Genomic DNA, 18,127 nt, shown 5'->3' with positions numbered 1-18,127 from the left:
GGCATTTTACGTTTTTTACAGGAAATAAAATGATGAAAGTTCTATTTACAGTAAATAATAGGTTTTTACACTTTACAGATAAAGCAAATTCCTAATTACATTTTTATAATATTTTTGATAATTTGAGTTTAAGAAACAAAACTGGAAACGAATTAAGACATTTAATTTGGAGAATGCTTTATACGCTTACAAAAATAATATCTTTGCACAAATTACGGACGAATAAAATAGCTGATTACATTTTACACCTAGCCCATGTCTACGAATTTACGTTTTTTATTTATTTGAATAAAATTATTACGAAAATAAAAACAATTAATTACAGCTTACGAAAATACTCCTTGCCGATTTTTTATGCAATGCAAGTACATATTGGCGTGATTTAGCTACTTATAAGTTTGGAGATTGGCGTGATTTAGCTACTTATAAGTTTGGAGATTGGCGTGATTTAGCTACTTATAAGTTTGGAGATTGGCGTGATTTAGCTACTTATAAGTTTGGAGAAAACGTGTAAACAAATTCGATACGTAGGTTGGTGACTGAATGTCGTGTCTACAAAATGGCTCTTACGGGATAAATATTATATTAACGGGTTATTTGGTGACATTCCTCCCGAAGAACGCAAAATTAAAGCATTCTTTCAAACTACTAGGTTAAAAAAATAATACAAGGCAACTGGACATCCCGCCCTGTACTGAACCCCATTGTCACTGCACCGAATAGATCAAAAACGTGTGCTAAGTACGGGCACAGTCCCTCTATTCTAGAGGGATAGAGGGACTGTGCCCGTACTTAGCATACGTTTGGACTGGTAATCTCGGCCCAAACAAATCTCGACCCATTTTTTATTGGATGTCCAATTTGGGTCGAAGTGTCTTGGGTCGAGAACTTGAAAATTTCGGGTCGAAATGTCTATAAATCGGATAGAGGGACTGTGGCACGGGTTAATTCTGATCGCGAATTCTGTTTTTAAGATCCGGTTCAGATCCCAGGCGCCCAAAACTCCATTGTATTCTATGTTCATTATATTCATAATTATTCATTTGGGTATGCTATTTCCGACATGGAAATCGACGCGAGCACATCTAGGGACATTGTTCTCGGGTAAAAATGAATTGACAATAGGACTGAGTACTACTTCCTGTTATTCTGCAATCTGCATTTTCTGAATTATAACCGTAGAACTAGCATGTATGCCTCAGGCTTCCTGGTTACTGTACTCAGTAATTATAGTTAAGGAAGTTCACTACCATTATAAGAACATCCTCGAATTTCACTAAGAGTGGTTGGTTTACTGCAATGTTCAAAATTCTGAAATAAAAATATATGGTCATCGAACAATTTTTTTCACAAAACGACCTAAAAATTATCAAAATCGTGTTTTGAGTAGTTTACAGTTGGTATCTATGGCAGAATGAATAAAGCGAAAATAGGAGAAATTTGAATATTTTATAAGTTATCCATGGAATAATGTGTTTAAATTTTTTTTACAAGTTTGGGCGTGTGGGCCGTGCTAGCTGCTGTTTCCTCTCTTGTGCCGTGGAAGGTAGTAGTCCTACTATATATCTACTACTACTTTCCATCATGCGCATGGGTGATTCAGAACGCAATTGGGTATAGCCGATATACAAACATATCCGATTAGCTTGAATCTTATCCGGGACCCGTGCTTGGTGTAGCCCGAACACAACTATGTACAAATATCTAGATATTACTGTACCAAGATTAAAAAAAAGTATAATGGCGACCAAAACTGATTCGGATTTGTAAAGAGCGATGACAAAATGAGCAAATTTGGAATTTCTTTCTGTGCAATTTTGAATTTACTGTATTTTTTGTTTGCACTATATGTAATATTTTACTCTAAAATATAGACGTTCAGATTGTTTTCTGTTATTGATTCTTATATTTATTATTTTTTCCTGTTCATTGTCTCCCGCTTCTTGACAATTAAAACTTTACTATATTTCCAGTCACAGGCAGTCATGTGAGCTTGACACTTCGTTGATCGTTGATGTGCCGGGGTCGATGATTGGTCCAAAGTCAGGAAATATATATATTTTCCTTTGCCTTTAATACTTTAATATCTGTTTTATAACAACTTAATTTCAATAATGTCAAGTGTATTAGTTTACATAGAGAGTTCTTCTCGGCGTAGTGAACTATTCTTCGTGCTGCACTACCGAGATTACTGAGTTAGAATAGCCAATAAGATGGCTTGTTTCAAAAGTGTGGATACTCCTGACGTCATGGACAGCGCCACTGGCGTTAAAGCGTTCCAGCACAGGCCTACAAAATGTGTTGAACAGCAACTGGACTGTGTTCAAAATGATTTTGCCTGCGGAAATTCCGTTAGTTGTTTCAATTTTTGTGTGGAATATTTAGTTTTTAGTATCATGAACGGAGCGACTACACACGGATAAGCAGTCCTCGTAGGGGGTTCCTGAGTACTACAAAAGAGGCAATATCTGAGATTGAACAGAAGTCCAGTCGGGACACGGCCACAGTGACGGTATGTCATCAGATCGGCAAAGCAATGTATCGCCTGGGAAGTGTGAGCTCATACACGCTTCTTTAGTACTGCAAATATTGCTAGATGAGGAACAGTGGAAATGGATCGTTGTAGACGATGACAGCGAACAGGACGATCGCGTGTTTGGAGTTCAACTACTCAGGTACGTGCTGTACAGTCCGAATGTATGTGAACGTGTACTAAACCAGTGCTGCACCAGTTTAATACGACCTTCTCCCACCAACTACACATTGTTAGCAGAAAACTCCACATGTATCTCAGTTTGTTATGTATATGTGTATATCACGGAATTCACCCAGGGTTTCATAGCGAATGTTGCAAAACACGTGAATGTGAACTCTTTTGACCGCCATGCGACCTCTCTTTGCATAAGTGCATTTACATGTGTTTACGTCCTACATTGGTGCATGATGCTGCTACCGGTATTACTAGTATTTGATTTTGATTCCTGTAACTCGTGAAAAGTATGTCTGGTGTTCCCTAATCTGCCTACAAAAATGCTAGATCAGTATACCGCGGTCAGATCGACACAATTAAGGTCCACACACTTATTTGCCGACCGTTGTACTTGTGTGCTTATTTTGAAATCAAAGCTGAACTTGTGTCTGTGTGTTGCCCATTCAAATCAAGAGTGTGACCCAGGTTAACAAAAAAAATGACCTTGAAGTTGTACACGTATTACTGGTGGACAAAACTCTGCTGTGTATCTGTGTAAGCACCACACCATAGTCAGTCATTACAATGGACAATGGTATGTGGTACCAAAGCTAGGGACACACTTTGCGAGTTAGCTTGGATGCTGTCAAAAACAATCTTATCAAAACACATATCAGTTCTTTCTTAAACTCACTAATTTACATTAGAATTTGTAGAAATGTAGTTTTGTCTTGCAATTTTGTGCAACTTCTTCAATTTGTGCATGATCTCATATAACACTCTTGCATATCACTACATGTTTATTGAATTAATCCAAATCAAGTACAAGAGTGGCCACCAGATGGTTATAGTCTGGATATCAGTTTTTATAGGGTGTATACATTCAGCATTTGCAATTGATAATAATAATTATAATATTGACAATAATATTGCAATTGATAATATACTGTACCAGTAATTGCAAATCAACAAGAAGCAATTTCCAATTTGAAGTTTAAAATTTATAAACAATGGAATATTTTGTATATGATTGCTTTTTAGTTAAAGTTTTGCATGCACTAACATTAAAAAATGTTCAATATCAAGTCAAATAAAATAATTTCCTCACATCCTTGTTGTGGCAGTTTGAATATTCTTACTCCACAAACTGTCATGATTATGAAATCAATATTGTAAAACATATTTTCATTGATTCAAATTTAATTGCATTCATAGGGACAGAATTTTGTGAAAGTTACTACGACTACATGATTCATGATTTTCACTTAATTGCGAAGACTAAATAAGATAGATACAGTTTACAGTATTCCATTTAAGAAACATCATGATATGTGCAGTTGTTTGTCAGTCACAACATACATACATACATACATACAAAATGTATAAATATAATAGTTTACAGAGAAAATATTTTGTGTATTTTCAAGAACCAAATATTGAATTTGAAGTTCCATTTATGAGAAAAATTTCTGTGTTTGATAAAGAAGATTGCATCAGAAAACAGGAAATTCGCTTTCCCTAGTTTAGTATAAAAGTGCTACTAGTATCATGGTTCACTTTTTCTTTGTATTTTGATGACTTCCTGATATGACTCATAATAAACCCATATATCATTACATCTATCAGTGATCTGTACAATATTTACCGGCAACCAATTGAATATCATATTTTTTACTAGAACATAATTTTATATAATTTTTTGAATTATCTTTCATTTATTTTGCACTGAATGGACACATTTCTGATTTGATAAAATATTGAAAAAAATATGTAGATTTATTTTGTAAAAAGTGCAAGTTTCTGACTGAATGGAAAATATTCCTGTTGCTATAGGCTGATAGTTGCTGAACATACCATGTTTGATATATTTAGTAATGCATGTACAAAATGTAAATGACAGAGGTGTGTTTACGGTCACAATAAATGCAATATTTGATTGATGTGTGCTTCTAATAGAGCAATGATGGAATTTTTTCACAATTTCTACTGGAGAATGAATCAGTAGAAATAAGATACAGTAACAGAACTTTATACATTTATTCTATACATGTATAATATGGTACAATGTATTGACACATACATCAAAACGTGGAGTCAAAAGGCTGGTTTTAACCCTGAGTTCAGTGTGTAACCCTGAGTTGAGACATAAAAAGTGCTGGCTCATTATACTACATTTTTGTATGTGATTGTAGACTTAGTCAACAGAGAAGACAAAATTAGTATTTTCCTTTGAAAAGGCAAGACTTTAATGGACGTCACGTCACAAGAAAGCCAGATTTATGTTTTGAGCAATGGTGTGCAAAGAAGGGCTCTTTTCTACAGCAGTTCAAATTATTAAATGTTGTGATAAAAAGATGTTATTCTAATTTTCTTCTTTCTCCACAGGCACGGCAGAACAGTCAAACGGATACATACATATTTTAGTAACTTAGAGTGAGTATAACAAACAAATTGAAATTTGTCACTAATGTATACAAACTTGCATATTTTGAGGTGGTACATGTAATTTAGATGAGTTGCTCACTATCAAGCATGTGTGATAATAATAATATTCAGTGACACAACATTGGAAAGTATAGCAGTGAGGTGTCAAAAAAAGATAAATTGATAAAAAGCAATCATACAGTAATACTAAAAAACAAATCTTGTGAATTGGTGGAGGTGTTGTCTGGCATTACAGCTGTTTTGTATAAATTTGGCTTACAGTTGGTGCTCATTAGAATTTGTTATCACTGAATATGTTGGCAAAATTGATAATATGTTTGATTGTTTTTCCAAACAGAACACATTTTTGGCTCAACGGACCATAGGTCCGCTGAGCCTATGGGATGGATTTCTGTCCTGCGTCTGTCGTCCGTCTATCTGTCTGTCTGTCTGTGCACGACTTCTTCTCAAAAACCGCCGAACCATTTGACTCGATTTTTGGTGTGTGGATGCCTTGATGAGTGTAGATGGTAATTTGTTCATGAGAAGTTGATCTGCCAAAAATTATGCAAATTAGCCCCCCAAAACTCTACTGTGGCGTTCTATAGTGAGATCGCCATCTATAGTATGGTGTTGGAATAACTTTGTTTATGAATAAGTCTGTGCGTCCCTGTGTCGGTCAGTCGAATTGTTTCCGTCTGTATGGGCAGGTCGATTCTCCTGTTAAATCGACTGAATTCCCTCCAAAGACTGAACTAAAGTGGTTATGGATGTTGTGGAACTCTTGGGACAGACGAAATCGTTTTTGAGTGGAATTTAGTGACTGGCAGAAGTCTTTTTCGAAAGTTATGGTCGTGTGGGTCGACCGCAGAAAACTACAGCGAAATCCCCGTGTTTGCTGCCATCTTGAATAAGTTCTTGTGATGTCACAAGGCGTCATAGTTTTCCCATTTCACATGGTTTTCTTCGTGAAATCGACCAATTTTGGACCATCGCCCTCAAAATAATTGATGAAATAGTTTCGGGACCCATCGACAGTAGAAAGGTAGAAACTTAAGGTGAAAATAATGAAAAAAAAACGGCTATTACGACCCGACCTGATTTCAGTTCAGAATATTTTGAAATGGTCATTTTTGGTCAAACATTCTATTTTCGACTTCTTCTTCAAAACCGGTAGCCTGAATGCTTTGATACTTGGTGTGTATGTACCTCGTGTTGACATCTACTAGATTTGTTCATCCCGTGGCTATATCTTTAATTCTCTAATTTTGGCAAAAGTTGTGGCATATACAGCACTAATCTTTTGTACAATAGCCGTGGTGCAACAGGCCATTGGCCTATTTTTGTTGAATGAGCATGATATCATGAAATGTAATTTGTCTTCAATTTCATTTTTAGCCCCGCTGTCATTGTAGAGATGACATAGCGGAGCTGTTCATATAGTGGATTGTCCATCATCCATCCATTCTGTCAGCAATTGCATTTTCTTCTTGAAAACTACCAGCTCAACCTTGGGTTGACCTCTGCCAGATTTGTTCATTTCGTGGCAATATCTTCAATTCTCTATTTTTGGCAAATATTTTCGTAATTTTTGGTAAAAAATGCTATTTTCAATTCTTTCTTGCAAACTACAGCTTAGTTGCTTTGATACAATATACTTGGTAATGGTATGTACATGTACCTTGGGGGAATTCGTCAGATTTGTTGATTTCATGACAATATGTTCAATTCTCTATTTTTGGCATGCTAATTTCAACTTCTTATCCAACACTACCAACCTGATTTTTTTCCATTATTTTTGTGAACACTTTGTTCTCAACTTGGCTCCCACAATGTTCTTGCAGGACAGCAGAGCTATTTCGACTGCCAGGTCGCTTGTTTTAATATTGCTCACAGATTCTGCAGTCAACTGGTGTTTGGGGCGAATGTGACGCCCATGCTCTATTACTTTAGACAGTGGTTACATATCTGAAATTTACATAGTTGTTGATGTTGACATTTTCAGATCTCAATTTAAGGGGTCCTACTATTTAACGCCCGGACACGCGAGGGAGTGTCCGGGCACGCGCGGAGACGAACAGGGGGGGAATACCTAACGCGCGGGGCAGCGGCAGCAATCCTTGTACTGTATAATATTTGTTTATGCTCAAAATTTGAACCGGAGTGGCGAATTCGAGCAGCTATCCACACTTTTTATGATCGACGCCCGGGCATTCCGGCGAGTCGAGTCCGCCATGTTGTTTACTAATTTTGGTTAGCGTTTAACAATAGGACAATACCATTCGATTCATAGGGGTGACAGTCCTACGAATGTGCCGACATTGTCGAAGGACAAGGACAGGAAAAGTTTGTGGCGAGACTCCCGTAGTTACGCGAAAATTATTTACCTCATGTGAAAAAAAAGCATGTTTCTCATTGTTGTGCTATATTGTATCGTATCATGGATCTAGGTAGTCCTGCGTACAGTCTATGGAGGTACGCTGGGCTGTGGTGGGGTCGTCTATCAACCAAACGCGCCCCCGTACACTACTGTGTACGGGGGCGCGTTTGGTTGATACTGTATTCAGGGCTAGCATCCAAGAGCTTCGTGGTTGTGTTATAGTGTTACAATGTGAAAACAGACAACCACTCAGCCATAATACGTATCGAGACCAAACATAATTTGTCGATAATCGAGTGTTACAAGGAAAAGTGAGATTGTCGCAAAATGTAGCAAATAGTTTTCAAAACAGTGCCGCTAAGAAAGTCTCGCTTTGTTTGCGCCCACTGTAAAACATGTATAGTAAACAAACCGCCCTTTTAGAAAATATTTTTATTAAAAATAAGTACAAGTCAACTAAAACGAAAATTAAAACATTTATAGTAAATAGACAGACACCCCACCCTAGTGGAAAATATTTTTATTCAAAATTATTCGAAATTGACAATGTTATGATAAACGTGTTTTTCGTTGTCGCTATAAGCAGTATCAGAACTCCAAGTTAAAATATTAACGGGGAAGTACAATTGTGCATGCCTCCCATTAGTTCCAAAGAACGGCATTATCACGTCGGCAAGTTCAATTGTTCACACCTAAGACAATGGCATAACTCTGTAATAGTTCTGAAAAAAAAACATTAACATGCCGGCAAGTTCAATCGTCCACACCGAAGACAATGTCATAACTCTGTAATAGTTCTGAAAAGAAGGTGTTATCATGTCGGCAAGTTAAATTGTTCAAACTAAAAGCAACGTCATACACTGATTTAAAAAAAAAAACGCCGATAGCACACGGGTTTGGAAAAGATCGATCACGGGGCGTGTATACAGAAAACTACTGGTATGTAGCTCGCCAACTGGGCTTGGGATCTCTCCATCGCGTCAAGTGGTCGTGGTCATTCATTCGCAAACGTGAATTCGTACAGCGGGCGATGAACTAAACTTGACCTTTCGATGTGTCGCTTCCAAGGCGTTGTGATACTCTCTTTATTACTACCTATAATTAATAAAAGTGGGAACGTCATTCAGTTTCATTGTTAACGGCAGATTACACTAGCGCACCGGAAGCATGTGTGCGAATAGAGGTCATAGCCGTCGCATCGCGATTTTATAGTAGCTCACATACCGGACTCACACCCTGCTCGGGGATCATGTGGTCCGTGTTACGAGCCCGGCCGTTACAAATTGGTCTGGGATCAGCTTGTAAATAATCTACTGTAACTATACACTGCACAAACAAACTACAAGAGATTCCATAAAATAGAAATACAAGGTGGCGTTTATCACGCCATTAATTTATTCAAGACCTTTTGTTACCTGTTATAGCTCCAAACAGAAACAACAAATGCTTTGTCTCTCGACGCAACTCGCCCTGGTTATGTAAATGTTTTCCCTTACCATCAGGCTATAAGCCGGAACAAATGACAACCTTTTTTTTCTGAATTACACAAGTTCATCATATTTGGTATGTCATGTTTATTTGAAAAAAAAAAAACGTGCCTTGCTTGGGTTGAACCACGATTACTAAAAAATAGTGACCGTGGTTGAACTGAATTAGGGACAGTGTATGTTCCCCTCTCTGTTGTAGTTGTACAATAGAGTGTCAATCACAGCTGAATACGTGTCGTGGCGTCAACCCTTGAAATATGTGGACGAAACGTAATATATTCCGTACGCTATACTGTGCACGAGATTGACCAAACTCTGTGTTTTCGACAAGAGGTATAAACCAGGTTTACCGTAAACTGCATGTACAATAAGAAATTCACCGCATGCTGTAAAAGTGGGGACATGGGGTGGGTGACTGGTACAGGAAATAAAAAAGGCATCTTAAGTTTTTACAGGAAGTTACCATTTACAATAAAAAAATCGATTTTTACACTTAAAGATATATTTGATATTTTGTGTTTAAGAATCTATATTGAAAGCTTAATGTGGAAAATGCTTTATACACTTACAAAATATACGATCTTTGTACAAATCATGGATGAATAAAACGGTTGATTACATTTTAAATCTTGTCCATGGCTACGAATATACGTTTTTTATTTGTTTGAATTACATTACAAAGTATAAAAACATTGGACGAAAATATCCCCTCTGTACCGTTCACGATATTTACCGTATACAAACTTGCACTGCAACAGGAAACACAAAGACGTTACGATATTCTTAGGCTACCGACTTCATTGCAAGTGTACGTAGCATTGTCACCTGCATACAATGCTGTGTTTACGGGGACACATAACAATGAGAAAACAACATGGGGTGAATAATTTCTGCGTAACAGACGTCTTACATGGTCATTTTTAAATGAATCTTACTAAACAATACTACGGGAGTCTCGCCACACTTGCACAAACTTGTCAATGTCCTGTCCTTGTCCTTCGACAATGTCGGCACATTCGTAGCACTGTCACCCCCATGGATCGAATGGTATTGTCCTATTGTTAAACGCTAACCAAAATTAGTAAACAACATGGCGGACTCGACTCGCTGGAATGCCCGGGCGTCGATCATAAAAAGTGTGGATAGCTGCTCGAATTCGCCACTCCGGTTCAAATTTTGAGCATAAACAAATATTATACAGTACAAGGATTGCTGCCGCTGCCCTGCGCGTTAGGTATTCCCCCCTGTTCGCCTCCGCGCGTGCCCGGACACTCCCTCGCGTGTCCGGGCGTTAAATAGTAGGACCGCAATTTAAGTGTTCTGTGAATTTATTTTAGGTATATATTTGTCTCGCCTTTGTTTTCAGCATATATTTCATTTTCCCAATATTTTGGGAATGGTTTTTCAAGATTCTTTCAGTATTTTCACTTGTTTACTTTTTTTATTGTGTTAATGATTTCAGTTTGAAGTACTTTGTGTATTTACCACATCCATTGGTGAGGACTTGTCAGCTATTTACACATTCATGCTGGCTTTTGGTACCGTCATATTAGTCAGACTTATTAAGAACTATTTTTTATCCATTGTATGCGAGTGTTTTGTCTGCATGATCTAAGAAAAACAGACACACTGCTCATTCAAAAGGTCAGGGGGTGTTTTTCCACCATGAACAATACCAATGGTAGATAGTGATCTTTATATCTAAGGTGAAAGATCGTTTAGGGCAGTAACCGACTGCAACCCACATCAGTTATGTAGGTTGTATACTGTAAACTTTTTTTTTGGCTGCTAAAAATGTTTGCGGTTTCAGTATTTTATTTGTAAAGACAAAATTTTGTGAAAGTTAAATAAATTTTGGATGGTAGGATCCCATGGAAATTTTCACTATCCCAAAATTAAAGCAATTTCCAGTAATGTGTTGAAATTAATGAACTGCCTTTGCCTCCTCACAATGTGTTTTATTGCATGGAACAACAATTTATTAGTACAACTTGATTTATCCACTGCACTTTTCTGAACAATCATACATGTGTAGTACTTAGCACAGACTGACCACATAAGTTTAAACTCCCAAATAGAGTATATACATGTAATATGCTTCTAAACAAATAGGAATTATATTGCTGGACAGTTGTAAATAGCTTCTGCCAAGGTCTTGTGAAATCATGTGATCTTCAACTATGTAGTACCATGGAGCTTTTCTTAGCTCCATGGTAGTACCAAAGTGGAAGTATGTTACTATGAATATCACAGCTATGATTATGTTGTATTCATGACAATAAATAGTGTACTAAATGAATTGAGATTTTGTTGAATAAAGATTGAAACATTTTAACTGGTAAACTGACATGCTTGAATACCTGATAATTGACTGCTGTCAATCGGCCTAGTGTGACGATATTGCACTAAAATACCGATATGATGCGTCAATCAAATCTTCTCAAACATTTACACATTTCCGAATGCTTTCCTCACTATTACAACAAAGATGATGTAAAGTTCCATGGGCAGAATTATGAAGGTGTGGCTATTCAATTCCAGTGTTCAGTATTACTGCTTATAAACTGTTTATTTACTGTACCAGTTGTGTAACATTGAGTGACAAGAGTTTATTATTTAAGGGACTTTAGCCTGTTTCATATTTAACGTGCCTAAGGCCTGCCCAATTAGTTTGTTTGTTCAATAAACAAGATTAAAATTTGGTTTGCCTTCAAACAGTCAAAATCTCTAATAAATGTGTAGACCTCAACATGTTGTTTCTCTTAGGCTCTCGGCTCTCTGGTCACAACGAAATGGTGACATCACTAAATTACTGACTGGTGACATAAATGCTACTACTGATGCATAACAATAGTAAATATAATAAATTTGAGACATTATTTAGTGAAATTTTTTTCTATTGTAAAATATGGTTAGAAAGTCTGCTCTTTATTGTCATAAAATACAAAATATGGTCACTGTTGTGATATTTGTAGTCACGTACAATGTACATCCACTTTGGTGCGACATAATTGACCTGTAAGAAAACACAACTTTACCACAGCTTGGAAGGTGCTTTTTACTACAGTGAGACTTGCATAGAAATAATCCCTATTGTTTAGAAGCGTATTTATACCTGGGCCTTTAAATCGTCCTGGAATTCTCCAAACTAATTTGAATCACGAATGTTGAGAAGAGTGGGCACAAAGGACAATCCGTTCATCAACAATAACATTTTCATCTTTTTCTTGAAAACTACCAGCTCATTTGGTTTGACATTTAGTATGTAGGTACCAAATGTTTATTTCATGACGATATCTTCAATTCTCTTATCTATGTAATTTGCCTCAAGACTACCAATGTTCATTCATAATTGTAGTTTATTTGAATGACCTACACAATGTATAGTTATCGCGCCGTACAACGTGAAAAAAAGCCGCCAACAAATTAAAAAACAAAAAAAAAACTTAGTGATCCAGCTCTGTGGCACAGGCATACCCAGTTGTCCGACGCCCAATATACACAAATATGTGCATGACTCGTACGTTACAAAAAGGTCTTGAACACGGACAATGTTGTCACTCACCAATCATTTCACTGCAGGTATATATTTCAGGGTACATAACATTTTTTGTGGAATCTTTCAATTTATTTATTTTGGGACACATCTGTACTTTGTCGGGAACATCATATATTAAATTTGAGAAATACACTTGACATATTGCCAGGGACATATTTGTTGACGAGCCCCTCAAATGAACTCCGCTATTATCTTGTTATCATGACCAACCAGGCCTATCACATCCGCAAATGAACTAATCTAGGCCAGTACTCACAGCTTGGTTCATCTTTTTATCTTTTTTCCCTTCTCGTAATCGACCTAGTTCCTCTCTGTTGCCGCTAGAAAAATAAGAATCGAGCAAGTTTACAAGCCCTGAAACCATGAATGTCTTTCTTTTTACACATATTGGAATTTGTATGCACAATCCCTCCCCTCTCGTGCACACCCCAGCTCGTGCCATCCGCACTCACTCGGGTCGAACCACTTCGTGGAGTGCAGAAGACGCCCCTGTAGTGGCTGGACAAACAGCTCACATCATATCATTTCTTATTAGCTCTTACATCATATCACTTACATCATGAACTCCGTAATTACATAAATGTAACCAGAGATTGAACAAACAACTCGGAATTATCACGTTGCATTTGCATAAATCCACAACTGTTTGAATCATGCTTTTCTGTCTCTTTTACATGGAAATAGCTTCAACCTTGTATATTAACATCTAAATTGTATCACTGATATATTTATGTTTGTGTGCACTATGAAAATAATGCATCACAGGTGTTAAAAAAAGAGTGAATTTTGCGGAGCATTTCGAAACAATGTTTCACGCTTGATTGTCATTTGCATACTGAAAACTGGCAGCTATCTTTCCTTTTATACACCCGGAGCCGTAGTTTTCTACCACATGTAGAATGATAGATACAATTATTAATTCATACTCAGTTGAATTTTCAAATCTTTGTTTTTCAGAGCTAGAAAGTGTTGCTTGAACTTAGCTGGTCCAAAGACTTCACTTACTAATATCCGACTTGTTCGAAATGATGGCAGAGACTCTGGAATTGAAGAAGGTACCATGTTGGTGCAAACAACTGACCCATTACAACAAAACATACAGCTTGATGATAAGGTGAGATCTCTGATCAACTATTTCTTTTTAGATATTCATTTTATTTAAGAACACAAAAAGTTAATCTGACACCTAGTAAGATGTTCAACATTAATTGTTATATATATTATTGCATTATTATTATGACATAATTGCTGCAGATTGTTCGCCATAATGTATCCCATTATTGCGCATCAAGGCCCTGAACCATGGATATGAATACAATGTTGTTTTTCGAAAAAACGAATAAAGGAAAAGCTATTTAAAAAGAATAAAAAAAGTATTTAATACTAAATCAAATAAAATGGTCCATTGTCAATAACAATGGATTACAATATCGAAATCAGACAGTTTTGTGAGGACATCATCGTCTACTTTGCCCGCTAAAGTGTGTTTTGACGTGGCGTTCTGTCAAGTGCGCACTCTTCTTGATTTTGCGACTGATGCTGCTGTTCTGGTGGCTTCCTGATTGGGTTGCCCAATCCTGTCGATGAAATAAGGTTAGCCCAGAGTGATTTTTCCAAGTAAAAGTGATGACCGAAATGGAATTATATCTACAGAGTGTGAGTACAGAGAGATGAATTTATTCTGCATTTTGTACTGAGTAGTACTACATTATTTGTAAAACGAGATCTACGAAAGATTAACATGACTTGAATTTTCCCAGCCGCGACTCCTTAGTAAATGTCACAGTCGTTCTAGGATGGCTAACACCCACTAGATTTCTAGCCATGTTTATTCACTCACTATGCCTCCTTTGACGTATATATACCCTGGATACACACCACTACGCACTCTGGCACAGACAGTCGATCTGCAGTAGCGATCTGGGAGGAGGCTATGCATACACACTAGCATGGTTTAGCATAGTGCGAGTCCACTGCTAACACTGAGTTGTTTACTTGGGTGATCACTACAATGCTACTCCACACTACACATCATTAACTAGTCTACTCGCAATATAAATGATTTAAAATATTTGATGGATTAAAACTAGTTTCTTTCTTAGTTTGTCCATGGAGGTAAAAGTTTTTACCTCCATGGTTTGTCATACGAGTTGTACATTATCTAGATTCAGGGGCCAGAGACTGTGAAACTGTTCCGTTCACTGTGGACTTTTCACAAAGTTTTCTGTCCTTTAGTGGCAGCAAATCCACTGGTACGCTATAAAATAGTAATAGTATTGAACTCCCCGCAAACACATAATGAACTCAAGCATACTTTGTGCTCCATATATGTCACACAAAGTGAGCTTTCATTGTTGTTTAAATATTGTGTAACTGTGTAGGATTATGTTTAATTGTGTACAGGTAATCTAGTGGTTTTAATGTGCTATGACCCTTTTCAAACATTACATGTACCCTTCATTCTGTCACCACTAAATGCTAGTACCAGTAATCTCTGAATGAAACAGGAATGAAGTGTATGCATAATGGTATGTGATGGTCAAATCTGCTTTGTCAAAACTAAAGTTGTGAGCATACATGTATTAGCAGGGATTGCGTTAACCCCATATTTTGCTTCCCGGACTCCAATTATTGAAGAGGGACCCAGTTTTTCAGGCAAGCTGGGGTCCAATGTCTAATAAATTGATCCAGGGTCAAATTTCAATTTCTTAACTTTTTTTAAATGGGACTCGTCTTGTCGAGACACTAGCGCAAACCCTGATTAGTGAGAAGGTTTGCTAACTTGCTGCCCCAGTACAGAGACGTGGTGTTACACCTTTCACTTTCAAAACAAATTTAGGTTATTGATCTTGAGTGGTTTGGGTAGCACATCAGAAAGGGTCTACTTGCCTTGGTTGTTATTTAGTTTGCCAAGATAAAATATAGATGTATAATCTGTCACCAAATTACTTTCCTTTGTTATTTAGTAGTTCAGTACACAGTCATATACAGTGTAGTTACATGGATTCATATCTAGTAACTCTATAGGGTTAATCAGAAATGAAATTGGCCATATACTGTTATTATAGTAATACAATCCTTACGTTGTATTTTAATGATTCAACATACAATAAGTGTAATAATTATATTTGGTTTATGCCCACTTCCATTAGTGTTGAGTTCCATACAGCAAGTATGGGACTGTATGACAGTGTTCTTTCTAAGTATCTGAACAGAATATAGCTGTCTCTATCCAGTCCTTTCTCCAAGTGGCTGACTGCTACTGCACGTATATGAAGAGTATACATGTATGTATGCAGCAATTGTAACCTGCTGTGTGGCATGCATACTTCAAATTCTATGCTGGTACTCATGTACCATGACTTTTACTTATTATCAATAAATATCCAGAAATACATCATGTTTTCATAAGTCACTATTTCTTGTTGCCTTGTAGGAATTTGCAGTGTATAAACATGCAGTGTTGTGTGCTGAGTTTCCAGTGCTGGCAGCCCCTGGTCCACCCTCCCCACATAGCCCCGCCAGCACTCCAAAGACTACATTTAGAGTTCTGATCAGAAGTCCACATTTGTCCACCAAGTCTAGCCAGTCAAGGGAAAGATTCAGTGAGGATAGCGACTCTGATGAAAGCACATCCCCTATTCAGACAGAGATGTTGTTTGAGTTGGTGCGACAGGCATTTAATCTGACATCGGATAAACATCAGTATTACAGCGAAATTATTATGCAAGGACTTGGTAGAAAAACACCAGCGAAGGTAAAATCCAGTCATTAACACATTTTATTAAAACTTTTGTAACCTTTCACAAAATATTCATCTGCATATTATTGCCACTCTTTTGTTCAAATCACAAATGGGACTTTTTGGTTTTTGGTGTGTGTATGTATGTATGTATGTATGTACATGTATGTCTGTTTTATTGATATCCCAAGAACAATTTCTCAGATTTATCCAAAAGATGTAGGTTTGTATCGATACAAAATATTTTTTGCGTATTCAAATCTAGCCAGTCTTGTCTTATAGCTCTGTTAACATTTAAGAGATCTGCAATCGTAGCTATTGGCTGCATGGTCATTGATAGTTTAAGTATTTTAAAATGACTTCAACCATTCATAAGATATAAATATTGTTTCTTTTCACAGTTGTTGGTGGAGGAGCTTGTAAGCCAGCTGGCGATACTAGAAAATAATAGACATCCCTTTTACAGTCCACAGTCATTTCTGGTACGTACCATTTATTACTGTTTTACATCTGACAGCAATGCATGTAACAATAGAATATAGAAACATGTACTTCTATGTTATGATCATTTTAAATGTGTTATGGCTGTCTTCCTTATTTGAAAAATGTGTGCTATATTCAAATACCTTTCTTTGTTTATGCTTGACACAGCAACAATGTCAAAAATAAAATCATGTCAGGCAAATAGAAGTTATATTATGCACTTCACTGTTATCATGAGAATACTGCAAAGTATATAAACAGGCAGGATGGGATTGCGTTTCATGCTGCTATGCTCTATACAATCTCTGTGCATAGTTGCATATGATTGTTCTTACAAGATTTCTGTTCAGGTATGGTTGCTAATTTGCATATTCATGGGGGCGAATACATTGGGGAAATTTCTATATAACAGTAACATTGTTTACTTTCAGAGTCGCAATGCATATGATCAATGGCAGCAACGGGAGAGAACCAACATCAGCATTCTTATCAATAAATTCTGGCATTTTTCGCTTCCATCACCGCCAAGTGTGATGTCAAAATCACAGTATTGGTTCAACAGACATGAAGAATACAGTGTACTTATGCATAGATTGCTTAGGTAAACATGTGGCATGTGACCATTATTATATGAACATTTCTGAAATTGAGCATTTGAGCTTGATGAAACTAAATACAAATAAAGTATGTTGTCGTAGAGATATACTTGTTGATTCAAGTTGTAATCCAATCCAAGGAAGCAGAGAAAAAATTGTGAATTTGTATTGTGATTGTATTGTACACAGTTCTGCATATGTTGACTTTCAGATTGTGTTCAATTTTTTTCATCAGCCATCAAATTCACAAATCGTAAATCATAATATTGGTGTTAAATAAAGTGGTAAATACATCCCAAGTTATTATTATACACTTCCCTCACTCGAAAAATTTATATCGCTATTACAATTACAAAATGCAGTAATCTTGCGTAATATTTCTAAATTTATTTTTCTCGCCACAAAAAAACGGTAATACAATTATTTTGGTCTGACAGTTCTTTTCATATTTTCTTGTTCTTTTTCAGTCACTGTAAAATGACATTGTCCTTTGTAACATGTTATGTAATTACAATGAATATACCTTGAGGCCGGAGGCCTACAGTATTATGAATAAATTTAAAAAATAAATAAAGTGCTTCCTTTCAATGGTTGAAAAAAACTATGTACCGGGGTATCTGCAACTAACTGTACACACCACTTGAATTCTGTTTAATTCTTTTATTTCAGATTTGAAACCTCTATTCGAAGAAATTCAGCATTTTTTATGCCCCTCTCATCATCATCAAGAAGACTGCTCAAGGAATTTGGACAGCGATATGGAGTGG

At 36.6% G+C, this 18,127-nt stretch overlaps 1 protein-coding gene across 1 annotated transcript in view; it reads left to right on the top strand.

The window, feature by feature from the left end:
* Positions 1 to 2,280: 2,280 nt before the first annotated feature.
* The window catches only part of LOC100370894 (uncharacterized), a 53,012-nt gene continuing 37,165 nt past the window's right edge, over positions 2,281 to 18,127 (top strand). The window contains exons 1-7 of the mRNA XM_085504674.1: positions 2,281 to 2,675; positions 5,075 to 5,122; positions 13,497 to 13,653; positions 15,976 to 16,296; positions 16,683 to 16,763; positions 17,196 to 17,365; positions 18,030 to 18,126. Coding sequence (XP_085360800.1) covers positions 2,515 to 2,675; positions 5,075 to 5,122; positions 13,497 to 13,653; positions 15,976 to 16,296; positions 16,683 to 16,763; positions 17,196 to 17,365; positions 18,030 to 18,126 — 1,035 coding nt within the window. The 5' untranslated portion in view covers positions 2,281 to 2,514. The remainder of the gene's footprint in view (positions 2,676 to 5,074; positions 5,123 to 13,496; positions 13,654 to 15,975; positions 16,297 to 16,682; positions 16,764 to 17,195; positions 17,366 to 18,029; position 18,127) is intronic.

The sequence above is a fragment of the Saccoglossus kowalevskii genome, chromosome 10 (assembly GCF_978046115.1).
Source record: "Saccoglossus kowalevskii chromosome 10, keSacKowa6.1, whole genome shotgun sequence".
In the NCBI taxonomy this organism is placed as follows: domain Eukaryota; kingdom Metazoa; phylum Hemichordata; class Enteropneusta; family Harrimaniidae; genus Saccoglossus; species Saccoglossus kowalevskii.
The sequence above is the reverse complement of the archived record's forward strand: the minus strand, read 5'-3'. Positions and strand labels throughout refer to the sequence as shown.